The following is a 14,728-nucleotide window of genomic DNA, read 5'->3' as shown; positions in this document are numbered from 1 at the left end:
GTAAGCCTTGTGGTATATGCTGGAGTCTTACCAGGGTTCAGCTGACACCCATGAGCACCCTAGGGAGAACCACACCATTGGAAAAAATAAAATATAGTCCTTACCCTCCAAATGGTAGTGAACACTGTGGATGTATATATGAGACAACAAAGGTGAAATGAGTCCACAAGTGACAGCAGTGAGAAGGGAATTTGAAAACTAGCAGATACTTCAAATGAGTGAAGTAATAGGATTTTAATTGTCTTTTTTTTTTTTTTTTAGAGAAATTTTAGGTTTACAGCAAAATTGAAGGCAAGGACAGATATTTCCTGTATACTCCCCTGCTATCTACACAGCCTCCCCACAGTCAGCACCCCACACCAAGGCAGTACTTTTATTATCATTTATAAACCTATGTTAACCCTCCATTCTTATCCAAAGCTGTAGTTTACATTAGGGTTTGCTCCTGGTGGTGTACAGTCTGTTGGTTTAGACAATTGTATAATGACATGTGTCCATCGTTATAAAATCACGGAGTATTTTCACTCTAAAAATCTTCTGTGCCCTACCTGTTCCTCCCTGCTTCCCTCCAACCTCTGGCAACCACTGATCTTTTTTATTGTCTCCATAGTTTTGCTTTTTCCAGAACATCCTCTACCTGAAATTATACAGTATGTAGCCCTGTCAGATTGGCTTCTTTCACTTGGGAATTTGTTTTTAAGCTTCCCCTGGGCCCTTTTATTGCTTAATAGCACCTTTATTTTTAGTGCTGAATAATATTCCATTTTTGGATGTACCACAGTTAAGTTATCCATTCACTTATGGAAGAACATCTTTGTTGCCTCCAAGATTTTGGCAATTGTGAATAAAACTGCCCAGCTGTCACACAAGCATTGTACATGTGCTCCTACCAGTAAACTTAAAGCCAGCTGTAATACACATCATAAGTATTATACTCGGTGATAACGCCACTAGACAATTTTTTTTCCATCCTGAACATTGCAGTCAAAAATAGTTTGAAGCAAAACAATAGATTTCCATTAGCATTCTTTAAATTTCTTGTCCAGTTCAGCAGTATGATCTGAAAGTTATCAAATGTTTTCCATATGATTTATTGCATATTCTTCCCCACCCAAGAACAACAGCTCAAGGACAATATTATTATCACTTCTCAACAAAAACCATCTTCATTCTTGATACCGTCTCTCACTGACAACACACATTCTACTTGCTTTGCACACTGAAATGCTTCCCTTATCATTTTAGTAGCTGTAATTACATAATATTGTATAGTATAGCCTTTTGTTAAGGTTAAAAGCCTTAACAAAACCAAGAAGTAAGCAATTGAACTGTCACACCTGCATCTACTGATTGGCAAACTTAAGTACATATTCCATAACTTCTAAAAGCTTATGTTTTTCTCATAGCATAATTTATTTTTAATGTGGTACAAAACGTGTATTTAATAAACCCAAACATCTTTTGAAATTCTACTAATTAACTCAAGAAAGACTGAAGTCAGGCAAAGTTGACTGTGTTTGTATTTTGAGGACAGAATAGTTCACTTCAAGCTTTCTTTTAATCATAGTTTTATTCTCTTGGGGTCAGGATTTTGAAAACCGTATTTTATCAAACTAGCTTTCTTTAAATGCATATACAAGGGAAAAAAAAACCCACAGTTTTGGAATTTCAAAAGAGTTTCATCTTGACCATTCCCCCCCACCAGAGTTTAAAGAATACCGTTTCATATATCATTTAAAATTTTATTTTTTTCTTTAGTCATAATTCCATAGCTAAAATTTTTCTAATGAACTGAACCTGGATTTCCCATTTTACAGAAGACAACATTGATGCCAGTCACACAAAGGGAATATCCGTTCACACACCATCAGACAGGAGGGTCTCAAAGCTGCTAAGAGGATGGTGGGAATGGAATCAAACCAATACCTCTGTGACACAAACAGCCTTCAGAACCAACTGGCAAAACGCCCTAAGAGCAGTTTGCACTCAAAAGAGAAGTTAGCCGGGTGCACACCGGTGGACTTACTCAGCCTTGGAGCTTGTCAGCTCGTCCGGAGGCAAGTTTCTGTTCCACCAAGGAAGAGAGTACGCTGGTAGCCGCTGCAGAGCCGGGGAGAAGCGGGGAGGATCCCCAAGACAACTGGTTTCCGCAGCTGCTAGAAACGTCCCCCTAAGACCTCCTCCCAGGGCAGTGAGCCAGGAGCGGGGGTTCCTTGCAGCCATCCCCGCGCGTTGTCCTGGCCTCGACTGAATTCAGGAAAACCCTGGAGTCAGCTCAGCAGCCCCACGTGGGGCACCAAAAACTGTAATTGAAAGTGTCTGGGTCCAGCTGCTCACCCATCAAAAGCCAATAAAGAGGCAAGGTAGGTGGAAAGGAAAGCTTGCTTTACTTTGGAGGCCAGCCCCAGGGGGGAGGGGGCATGCCTGCAAAGGCCGACTCCCTCCACTGATGATCACTGCAAGAGCTCTTCTAGATGGAGCGAGGGGGCTAATGCAGGAACAACACCATCAGCTCTGCCAGTCACCTTGAAATTGGCCATGTGGTCATCTGGTCAAGTGTAGCTGTCTTCAGTTTCAGGACTGACGTGTTCCCATTTCTTTGATGCCAGCTCTCAGAGTTGTGGCGGCTTATGTTGTGGCTAGTCTGGTCATCATGTAGTTAATGTCTTTCACCTGGTGGGGATTTCGGTGCCCACAGAACAGCTCAAAGGAGATGGCTCCGAATATCATCTATAGCCCTTGAGGATGAACGAAATTAAACATATTCTTTGGCTAAAGTTTTCCATGGACAAAAGGCAGGCAGAGGACGTGGTGGGGGTAGGGGGGGGCATAGTGTCTTGCTTTGTTTCAATATCAATTAGAATATTACCTGCTGTACTCAAATACAGTGTCAAAGTGGAATGCAAACACACACGCACACAGATCCCCACAGCTGATCATCCTTAAGAATTTTCCTACAGCTTAAAGCATCAGACATTTGTAAAGGATTAGGGCAGTTTGGTTCTTCCTCATTGTAGCAGAGAAGACAAGCCCCGAGTTCCTCGCTGGCAGAGCTGGGACCTCATCATAAGCCCTAGTTAGAGATTTCAGTCCATTTGTTCTAAATAAGAATCAGGTTTCTCCAGGTGGGGCTCCACCAGCTTATATCAGGCCCTGGGCCTGCATTCCATGAGCGATTTCATACTAAATATTTATCAAGCACTTCTGAAAAATTTCAGTGAGTCTGAACTTTAATAACTCAGGAAGTACAGTTGTGTAAATAAGAGGTTTTACCACACGCAGGGAGATGAAATGGCGCTGGGTGTGTGTGTGTACTGGGGAAGGATACTCATGACATGGGGCTCACACCACATGAAATGCTTTAACAGATTACAATAATCTCACAGTGATGTGGGCAGAGTTCCTGAAGTAAGCCATTTTCTTCCCACTTCATTGGCTGCGTTAATATTCCAAGCCTGGGGATGAATCAGCCTTGTCCCCAGAGTACACCTTGACAGAGGATAAGAGGGTTCACTCTGTGTTGCTGTCTCCTTTTGTGAAAGCATCAGAGCACTCAAAATCCATGAAGGGAGGAGGTATGTTTGTTACTACATCTCTAACCGCAGATGACTTACAGATAACAATCCCCATGCCCCCATGACAGTCACTGCCAAGGTCCTTCAGATACACAGGGGTCAGAATCATGCTGCCTGAGTTTCACGTTAACATACAGAAAACTCATAAGTCATAAGGAGACCATTCTGATTTTGATTTACTCGCTGTTACTTCAAGCATGTAACAATTATTTTGACTACTTCAAGCATGTAACAATTATTATTTCAGCATTAACAATACTAGAGCTTTTTGGGCTTCCCTGGTGACTCAGACGGGTAAAGAATCTGCCTGCAGTGCAGGAGACTTGGGTTCGCTCCCTGGTTGGGAAGATCCCCTGGAGAAGGGCATGGCAACCCACTCCAGTATTCTGGCCTGGAGAATTCGAGCTTTTTAGGAGCTTTTTAGGAGTGGGGAGAAAAGAGTGCTAAAATTTCATAGTTCAGTTTTTATTACACGTGTTGCTTCATAGCACACAACCCTGGACCACCCTGGAATATTTCTCAGTCAAAGGTCATGACTACTCATAAGTAAGCTTTGTTCACTTTATGTGCAAAGGGTAGAGATTAAATTAATATATGTTGATGTAACCCGCAAGATGAAAGGAGCTGAGTGAATCAGAGGATGAATGAATGAGCCAGAGAGGGGCAGAGTGAGGAAGGGCATGCGAGCCTCGGAAGCACCAGTACTCGGGCCAAGATGAAATGCAGAATGTTATTTTTATTTTGTTCATTGAAGCATGTGGGAGAATGAGGGGCCACAGGGTAGGAAGCTGTGAACTTGACCCTGAATATTCTCATCTTATTCCCCATGAAGAGCAGGGTGGGCTCCCAAGGATGAAGGGGGCTTTCCACGTGGCATCTTTGTCATCATGGACAATTGTCTCCATTTCTCTGTATAACTGGGGGGATGTTAAAAAATACTCCCCCATACCATAGTTGTAAAGCCTATGTTGCTAAACCCGTAGAAGAAAGCCCAGTGTATAGACTCAGCAAGGTTTGATGTTATTCTAGTAAAGAGCCAACCTGGCCTTGTCATTCAGTGTCGGGGGGGGGTCTCCAGAAGCATGGATCATTCAAAACCATGGCAGAGACAATATAGGGAAGAACCATGACCTGAGGATATTTTTTAATTTTGTGAAGTTCCCCCTTAGACATAAACACTCAGCATTTTTATCATTAAAATTAAAACTCAGAATTTATTATTATTAATAACTATCTCAGACCAATAAGTGCTTTTAGTTGGAGAGTAGTTTTGTACTTTGAACATTCAGTTTAATTAAAAGAATTCATGTTTTTAATAAGGTTTATGAATGAAGTTTTATTTTATTCATCCTAACTTAAACCTTCTGTTTGAAAGTAGGTTATTTTTGAAAGAAGGGAAAAATACTCATTGAAGGTAAAAATTTAAATCACAAGAGCATCACTTTAAAATGTCATTTGTAATCCTAAAATGTCATTTGTAATCCTAATTTGCAGGCGAGGTTCACATTTCAAATCTGGCCAAGAAATGGAACCATGCTCCTAAGTCTGTGGCAGGCATGAAGGGCTTGACACGTCCTCTGGGGAGATCATTTGTTCCTTTTCCTATCTTCTCTCATCCTAAACTGTTAGGTAATATCCATAAACATCAAAATGAATGGAAGCAAGGGTCATGAGACATTTTGAGAATTTCACTTTACCCCTTAAGATAATTGGATGATGGCTCTGGTTTAGAAATCACTGAGTTCACACTTCTCATCTCTTTCTTGCTGCTGCTGCTGCTGCTGCTGCTAAGTCGCTTCAGTCGTGTCCGACTCTGCGCGACCCCATAGACGGCAGCCCACCAGGCTTCGCCATCCCTGGGATTCTCCAGGCAAGAACACTGGAGTGGGTTGCTATTTCCTTCTCCAATGCATGAAAGTGAAAAGTGAAAGTGAAGTCGCTCAGTCGTGTCCGACTCCTCGCGACCCCGTGGACTGCAGCCTACCAGGCCCCTCTGTCCATGGGATTTTCCAGGCAAGGGTACTGGAGTGGGGTGCCATTGCCTTCTCGGTCTCTTTCTTGCAGACCCTGTGAAAGGTCTCAGCTCTGCTCAAGATGTATTTGGTCCTATGACATTTTCATTCAAATGTTACGCCTTTTGTTTCTTCTTTATGTCCAGCCTCATCGAAAATGGAGCCTCTTCTGTGGTCACTCTTTCCAACAGCACAGTGACGACAGCATTAATGACCCAAGTGTTCACAGAAGCAGAGGTTTTCTTGGGGAAAAAAATTACTTGTCATTCTTTTCTAGTGGCTCATTCTGTTTGCAGTCAAAGCTGTAAACTGCTGGTAAGAAAATTACATTCTGACAAACAATGCTCTCTTGGCTGGTACACTAATTGAAATTGAACCACACGCCTTAGATGGAGAGTGTCAGAAAGTTCGTGGAATGAATTGGTTGTTGTTTAGTCGCTCAGTCGTGTCTGACTCTTAGAGACCCCATGGACTGTAGCCCACCAGGCTTCTCTGTCTATGGGATTTCCTAGGCAAGAACGCTGGAGTGGGCTGCCATTTCCACCTCCAGGGGATCTTCCCGACCCGGGGATTGAAACTGGTCTCCTGCATTGGCAGGCCGGTTCTTTACAGCTGAGCCATGGGGGAAACCCTCACAGAATGAATCCCAGTCTGCAAAAGAGAAAGAACACTGGACCTTCAAAAAGTCACTGACCAGATTCAGCAGGCTGGTGAAAGTGGGGAATGGCTACTAGAGGGGACCCCCATCAACTGAAAAGAGCCTGGGGGTGCTGGGCAGGGGGTGGGGATACTTCTCCAAGTCCAATATACTATAAACCTAGATGTTATATTGATATGGAGTCCCTGAAAACTGAATGGAAATGAAGGCTAATTTTGTGACGATGATCAGTTCTTGTCTAGACTTTATTTTTCACAGAAATAAATTCACAGGAACAGGAAAAAGAGCAGGGTTGTCCAGAGTCCCCTAGACCAGGGCTTTCTGGCACCAAGGTCCTGACCCTCCAGCCCGCTGGGTGATTGGAGGAGCCCAGGGCACCGAAATACATAGCTGAAACCTCTGGTTTAGAGAAGCCTAGTGTCTCACGTCACTGCACCATAAAAACATCATCTTCTACCCATGCTGTGGAAAAGGCAGGGGAAAAAAGCATGCATAGGAATATCACTGGAGAAGGAAATGGCAACCCACTCCAGTAGTCTTGTCTGGAAAATCCCATGGACAGAGGAGCATGGTGGGTTACAGTCCATGGGGTAGCAAAGAGTTGGACATGACTGAAGTGACTTATCACAGCAAGAGCATTAGGTCGATTGTAAGGAAATGTAAAAATGCCGTCAAAGTTCTACCGTTTTTGTTGTCTTAAGTCTAAATTTTATTATAGGCAATATTTTGAACACAATCCACGTACCTAGAAATCTGTCCTCGAGAGGAACAAAAATGAATCTACAAAGACATTAATATTGGATTAAAAAGGACATTAATGTTGGGACCACTGTGAGAAATCATAAACATCATTAGGCATAGTAAAATAGATAGGTTACAAATCCATATTATGAAACATTATGCTCTATAAAAGCATAAAAACATTATGCTCTTCATATGCTCTATGAAACTCTTTAAAAAGGCATTTTCTAAAAAGGATCATTTACATGGTGAAGTGGTGAAAAGCAGGGAGCAAAACTGGATGCAAAGTATCAAGTTTGTAAATCAAACTTAGGTAGCACACTCAGAAAATAAAATGAGACTACACACACAAAACAATAATGGGTTTGTTTCTGAGTATGTGTGTGTGTGAGTCGCTTCAGTTGTGTCTCTTTGCAACCCTGTGGACTGAAGCCCACCAGGCTCCTCTGTCCATGGGATTCTCCAGGCAAGAATACTGGAGTGGGTTGCCATGCCCTCTTTCGGGGGATCTTCCTGACCCAGGGATAGAACCTTGGGTTCTATTGCAGATGGATTCTTTATTGACTGAGCTACAAGGGAAGCCCTGATTAATCTCCTGTGATGCTTAAATTTAGATGTTTTTAAACATTAAAAGATTTGAACTAAGCTGCTTCAGAAGAAATCACGAGAGGAAGCCAAAAGAGACTCCAGGGAGGATCTTGAGAGCCTGGCAGCATCTGACAGGCAGCAAATGTTCAGTGACTATGAGACAGGAGCAGGGATGAACACACCCAGCAACCCTCCGTGACAGGTTACAGGAGAGGAACTCTTTTGGCAGCATTTTTTTAATTAAATATTTGGCATGTGGGATCTTTCACTTGGGCACACAGACTCTCTGGATTCTCTACAAGCGGCGCCTGGACTCCAGAGCGCGCAGGCCTCAGGGGTTCTGGTTCAGCTGCTCCTTGGCCTGTGAGGTCTTAGTTCCCTGACCAGGGCTTGAACCCACATCCCCTGTACTGCCTGGTGGATTCCTAACCACTGGACCACCAGGGAAGTCCCTCAGCAAAGTTCTTAAAGGAAAAAAACTCAAAGAGGCAAAGCTTCTCCTAACCCCTGTAGATAACTTGGCTGCTAATTTGTGTTTTAATGATCAGTAAATAGCAGCAGGCAAAATTCTGTTAACTGGTCGCTTTGGCAACTCAAAGCACTGATTCCTCGCAGCTTAATTCAGTATTTTCATTACAAGGAGCAGCCAACAGCTTTTGAACTCATATTACTCATTTCTTCCTTCAGCATGTTTTTAAAATCAACCCCCGAATCCTAGGTGAATGCTTACTTTCTTTGGGAAGGTATGTGTGAAATTAGAAGGCCTGCTTCTTGTTGTCACAAATAAAAACAACCCAAAAAGCTTAAGGCAGCTTCTGGAAAGGCACTGGATGTCTCTCAGCACCTGGAAAAAGTCTCTCACACTCTGCAGGGGATTTGTATGATAGCTCCACACACTTTACGATAAAAATGAATGTGACGAGCAAATATTACCTAATGGAAGTAGACTCTTCCCATCACACACACATAAATCTAAATTTTAGAGACCGAATTGAAAGAAGTCCAAAATTGAAATTCAAAAGTTTAAATGTTTCTAACTTAGCATTTTTTTTTCTAATGGATACTTAGCCTGTCAATCTCTTTTCAACTAAATCATAATTCCCAAGGGCAGCAGATAAAATAATGTGGCAAATAACAAGTGGCCTTCAAATACAAATATATCACTAAAAAAATATATAAAACACCAAATCCAGATGGAAATGACATTTAGCAGTGCCCAGAAATACTGAAAAAGCAGTGGAATTTTCTAAAGCATCTGAATTTTGCAAGGGAACTTTTGCAATGGGCAACAAGCAAACAGTCAAAAGGAAATCTAGTTGGGGAAAGCGACAAGACCCTGACTGATACCTACCAAGGGTAGTGGAAATAAAGGGTCTTTAAGGAATAAATGGGCTTCCCTGGTAGCTCAGATGGTAAAGCGTCTGCCTATAATGCGGGAGACCTGGGTTTGATCCCTGGGTCAGGAAGACCCCCTGGAGAATGGACAAGCATATGCTAGTTCTATGTGGTTGCTTAATTTTTCTGTAATAAAAGTGTTCAACACTAATTCTATAGTTGGTGTTATGTTCATCATTTTCATGAGACCTTATATAAGTTGTTTATTCATTTCTAACTAGCTCCAGATGATGCCTTAAAAAAAATGCTAGTGGTCTTCAGTTTAAAATATGGTCTGTATAACATTTTAGAAGGTCAAAGTATTGTCAAAATAAAAAACAACAGAGTGCCAATGGTGGTGTGTAGACTTCCAAGGTGATCCGCAAGAACCCCACCCTGGGGAGTAATAGTATAATTTTCCCCTTGAGCAAAGATGTGATTTGCAAATACAATGGGAATCCCCATGAGTAGGTCACTAATCAGTTGATTTTTAATTAGTCAAATGGCAGAGTATCCTGGATGGGCCTGACCTAATCAGGTGAGTCCTTAAACTAGGGACTGGGCCCCTCTGAGGTCAGAGATGGGAAGCATGAGGGAAGTTCTGCTCACTTTGAAGTGTAAGCTACTAAGTTATCAGAGGGTCACAGAGCTAGAACCTGAGTCAGAGGCTGCCAAAAAAGTGGGTATGGTCATTGAGAAAGCAGGAAACTCGGTTGTACAGCCAGTAAGGCAGTGGGGACCTATGTCTCAATGACCCCAAGGTACTGAATTATACCCAAAAGATGCAAGCCTGGATAAGGACCCAGACCTCAAGAGGCCACAGCCCAGAGAGAAACTTGGTTTCAGCCTTGCAAGATGTGAGCAGAGACCCTGGTCATGCCATGCTGGGTTTCTGACCTGCAGAACTTGAGCTAACAAGTGGGGGGTATTTTAAGCCACCACATGTATGGTAATTTGCAATGGAGCAACAGGAAGCTCGGAGAAGGCAATGGCACCCCACTCCAGTACTCTTGCCTGGAAAATCCCATGGACGGAGGAGCCTGGTAGGCTTCAGTCCATAGGGTCGCAAAGAGTCGGACATGACTGAGCGACTTCACTTTCACTTTTCACTTTCATGCATTGGAGAAGGAAATGGCAACCCACTCCAGTGTTTTTGCCTGGAGAATCCCAGGGACCGGGGAGCCTGGTGGGCTGCCGTCTATGGGGTCGCGCAGAGTCGGACACGACTGAAGCGACTTAGCAGCAGCAGCAGGAGCAACAGGAAGCTAACACACTGATGTTCCTCTAGACACTGGGGATCAATGGTTAAGAGCATATTCCAGACTTCCAGCTTAAGAGGGCGGAGCACTATATTTCTTCTCTTGAAAAACTGAGGCAGGGAAAGGGAGAAAAAGTTAAAAAGCAACCCCATTTTCAAAGCAAGTAAGAGGTAGTAACTGTAAACCACACTACAGCGTGTGAAGATAGGTGGTAAGGGGAGTGATAAACCATGTCTTCGCAGAGGAGGAATCAGACCTCACAGCCTGGAGAGGTCATGCAGCCTGCAATGATTTCTCACTGGAAAATGGGCAATGAACAGGGTGAGTCCCAGGGGTACGGGCTGCTTCAGCTGTATACAGGTTGTAAGACCCCAGCCTCTCAGCTTGGTCCTGAGCAGGACTGTTCCCTGAAATGAGAGTTGGGGGACCAGATGCATGATAAAACTGCCAGTCTTCCCATCCAGCCAACTTTAAAATAAGAGCAACAGTATTTCTCAAGCAGAAATGGAAGGTCCTTTCCCTGGAGAAGTGAATTCTTAAAGTAAAAGACCTCTGGATATCAGCAGAGGTCTTCTCATAGTTTTGACCACATCCCAAGAGGCACTTTATAATCTATGAGAGACCACACCTGTTTCCCTTCTTTTCTTTAACCTTCTAACCTTGGGGCTTTACACTAGCTCTTCTGCCAGGATGCTGATGCTCCAGGGGGCCCCATTGGCATCATTTCCCCTTATCAACTTCAGCTGTTTATTCAAATGCCAGCTTGCCATTGAGGTCTTCCACAAATTCACCTCCCATCCCCAACCCTCCCCATCACGTTCCTCCCCACATACTAAGTTTTCTCCTTAGTGCTCATCACTCCACACACTGCTTTGTATTTTAGTGATTCACCATCTCCCCTTGTCACCCATCCTCCCTTCGTGTAAAATCTAAGATGACAGAGCAATTTTTGTCCATATAGAACAACACTCAGTAGGTGATCAAAAAGATTTTTTAAAATACATAAAAACTAACAAATTTTTTAAAAAATAAGAGAAAAATTAAGGCAATTGAGAAAAAAGAAAGTTGCAAAGTACATGGAAAGAAACATCATATACTACTTACCTCTGTGGTAAACATTTACATCATCAAAGCAATGAAAACATTGTGAATAGATGAAGCCAAAAATGTAAGCTGTAACAAGTGGGAGGATAACAAGAGAATTAGAGGTTTAGAGGTTTGATAGGTTACATGATCTTCTGCAATTCCTAAAATTAGTGACTCAAGAAATAACATATACACTTAAAAATTTCAAAGGAAAAATGAGAAAAACAGCTTAAAGAGTTACAAGTGGTTACAGCAAAAAGTGAGTTTGCTGCTTTTGGTTGTACATATTTTAGCTCTCTTTGACATTTAAACTATATGTATTAAATAGTATGTCATTTAATAAAAGGGAAAACGCATCTTTGCAGTTACAGGAATGCCTGATTCTTTGTAATTCTTATCACAGTGGCTGGCACGTGGTCGGTATTGAACAAGTAGCTGTGGGACAGAGGGATGGATTCTGACTATAAATACACATGGAAGATGACTTCTGGGTTTCATTTTAAATCCTATAGAAGTAGGATGTATTCTTCGACAAGAGAAAGGTAAAATGCTTCACAGAAAGCTTTGTGATATAAATCATAGGTGAAAACTATACATGCATTGAAATTATGGCCAAGTAATAGCAACAAAATAATGTCTAAGAAAAAATTTTATTTTAGTTAGAAAATGTTTATTATATGAAAGAGTGCTGTGCCTCTATACCTACAGTTTTGAGCAGTTATCACGTGGCCATATACTTCCACCTAGTGGCAACATCTGTAAGTACAGTCTGGTTTTGGCAACCGGGAAAGACTTCGCAGAAGGCAATGGCACCCCGCTCCGGTACTCTTGCCTGGAAAATCCCAGGGACGGAGGAGCCTGGTAGGCTACAGTCCATGCGGTCGCGAAGAGTCGGACACGACTGAGCGACTTCACTTTCATGCATTGGAGAAGGAAATGGCAACCCACTCCAGTGTTCTTGCCTGGAGAATCCCAGGGACCGGGGAGCCTGGTGGGCTGCCGTCTATGGAGTCGCACAGAGTCGGACATGACTGAAGCGACTCAGCAGCAGCAGCAGACTTTTCACATTTAAGCCAAAAAAGCAATCCATCCATATCCATCCACCCTTCTTTCTCAATTCATTTACTGAATCCTGAACAGTAATATAATGTGGAGGAAAAAAACAGACAGTAAAGCTAAAGTATTTTATTAATAATTTATTGTCAGTAAGAAAGACTGGTTAATGGTAGTTTTCAGTAAAAACCTTTACAAGACCTTGCATCACAAATATACAGACACTATAAAAATTGTGTCGTGGTGGTTTTGGTTCTAAACGATTCTGCAGAAGGTCCTCATTACACTTTCCAATAATGAAAAATGTTCATAATCCTAAAATACAGCAACCCATTTATTTAAGACATGTTCATGGATCAGATCTGTCCTCATCCTATGTACAGCTGGAAATGAGTGACTATACTGAAATGTATGAATGAAATGTCCTACTTCAGTTGAAAAGGACAGAGAGTGAAACCCTGGTTATATTAAAAAAAAAAAAAATCAGGGTGCTAGGTAAATGACACGAACACCACCAAAATCCGGTCAAAAACAAAATGCACGAAGTTATCTTGAAAACTAGGGGAAAACTATGAAAAATCAAATCTGTACATTAAATTTACAAAAAAAAAAAGACAGGAAAATTAAAATAATCAAATCTATATAAATACATGAATCATGCTAACGATAAGGAGAGAGAGGAGAGCTGATTTTCACTTCATTGTTTTAACACGGGACGAATGTAAATACAAAACAAAAAAAAATGCCTAGGAATGGTGTGCCGGACGTCAACCGCATCCGACGACAGTAGGTCAGGACGCTGGCGATGGCGAACAGGTCAGGAGGCGCGGGCGGGGGTTCTGTGCAGCCATGCCCGGGGGCGGCTCCCCGAAAGAAGGGGCGCAAGCGCTGCTGCAGAGAATGGTGCAGGACAGGGCATCCGCTGCAGGGATCTCTCTAGGTTCGCTGGGGTTCAGGCACTTGGGGGGGGCGGGGGTGGGGGGCGAGTCTGCGGGGTCAGACCTCCGTGTGCTGCTGCGAGTCCAGCGGAGGGACCGTCACCTCCTCGAAGGGGCCGTCGTCTCCGCTCTCGTAGTCACTCATCATGACCTCCGACTCGGCTTCGCAGCACGCGGACACGTCGGAGCAGGACACCGTGGAGGCGTACACTGACAGCGGCAGGCTTTCCACGGCGGGGGCTTCAAAGGTCCTCGGGTACCCCGCAGGGTAGGGGGCGTAGGGTTCTCTGCGGGCGCTGCCGTCGCCAGCGCCGGCTTTCTGAGGTTCGGACAGGTCCACGGCGTAGAAGCTGGGCAGGTACTGGTTCGGGTGGAACCTCTGCCGGCCTCGGGAGGCGGAGCCCGGGCTCCCCGCGGCTGGCGCGTCTCTGGGCGGGTGTATGGATTCGAACTGGTCGCTGAACTCCGGGGGCAGGGGCGGGAGCTCGTCCGCGCTGGGGAAGTCCTCTGGCGGGGGAGGAAAGTCACTCTCGATGTCGTAGCCGCCGGGGTAATAGTCAGTATCGATGGCGTTGGGATCGGCCGAGTACAGGGGGGTCTGTTCGTCGATTACCTCGTAATTGGGGAATTCCTGGATGTCCGGCAGAGGAACGCTGGGCATCCAATCCGACGTATCCCAGTGATACCCTTGGTGGAAAAGAAAACCAGATGTCAGCGTGTTTTCCTCCCCAGCGTGTGCGCCACGGAAAAGGGCCCAGTGTATGCAGCACGCACAGGCGTAAAGGCATCCATCCCCGCAGGCACTGAGGGCCACCGTCTGGGAAAGCCTCGGTCCCCGCTTTGACCCCCTCCCCTCCCGCGCCGGTTCTGAGACCCTCTATGAGACCCTCTATGAGTTAGGTTCTGCTCCTGAAATGAGGACTTAAGAGTTTTAGGTAAGTACCTAACTTTCAAAGAAACGTTAAGTTTTTAACAGAAGCAGCAGTATGCTAGCGTCTAGAGGACATGCACTTTTCTTCAAACGATTCCAATCATCCTTTTAGCTTTTCTGCAGTCATTGAGAACCCTCTGCCCTCTATGAAGAAGAGTGTTAGTTCAGCCTTAGGACCTTGATTAAGAAATTTTGTCCTTGCAGAAAGGCGTCTCAGGAATGTCACCTGAGCTGCACTACTTGTCATTAACAAAAAGATACGAACGAATGTGTCTTCCAGATAATAAAAGTAATCACTAGCATGCAAAATTTTAAAAATAAATTTCCTTTAGGATGTCATAAATTTAATGTTAAAATTGTACTATTTTCCATGAGTCCTCAAAAAGATAATAAATTGTATTAATTTAGTGACACAGCAAAGCATGCCTCGAAATCAAACGAAAGGCAATTAAACACTGACAAATGTAATACAATTTTTGATCAACTACAGTAATTTTGTTACTTTAAGAAGGA

The 14,728-nt window shown here is 43.6% G+C and overlaps 1 protein-coding gene across 6 annotated transcripts in view; it reads right to left on the bottom strand.

The window, feature by feature from the left end:
* Positions 1-12,476: 12,476 nt before the first annotated feature.
* Positions 12,477-14,728, bottom strand: part of FAT1 (FAT atypical cadherin 1) — a 126,226-nt gene continuing 123,974 nt past the window's right edge. For 5 of the 6 annotated variants that reach the window (XM_081521691.1, XM_081521695.1, XM_081521693.1 and 2 more), the window contains one exon: positions 12,477-13,971. In XM_081521691.1, the coding sequence (XP_081377817.1) occupies positions 13,343-13,971 (629 nt within the window). In that variant the 3' untranslated portion in view covers positions 12,477-13,342. The remainder of the gene's footprint in view (positions 13,972-14,728) is intronic. The other variant, XR_014062612.1, reaches the window with a different exon arrangement.

The sequence above is a fragment of the Giraffa tippelskirchi genome, chromosome 8 (genome assembly GCF_054371585.1).
Source record: "Giraffa tippelskirchi isolate mGirTip1 chromosome 8, T2T-mGirTip1v1.2.pri, whole genome shotgun sequence".
Lineage (NCBI taxonomy): Eukaryota > Metazoa > Chordata > Mammalia > Artiodactyla > Giraffidae > Giraffa > Giraffa tippelskirchi.
The sequence above is the reverse complement of the archived record's forward strand: the minus strand, read 5'-3'. Positions and strand labels throughout refer to the sequence as shown.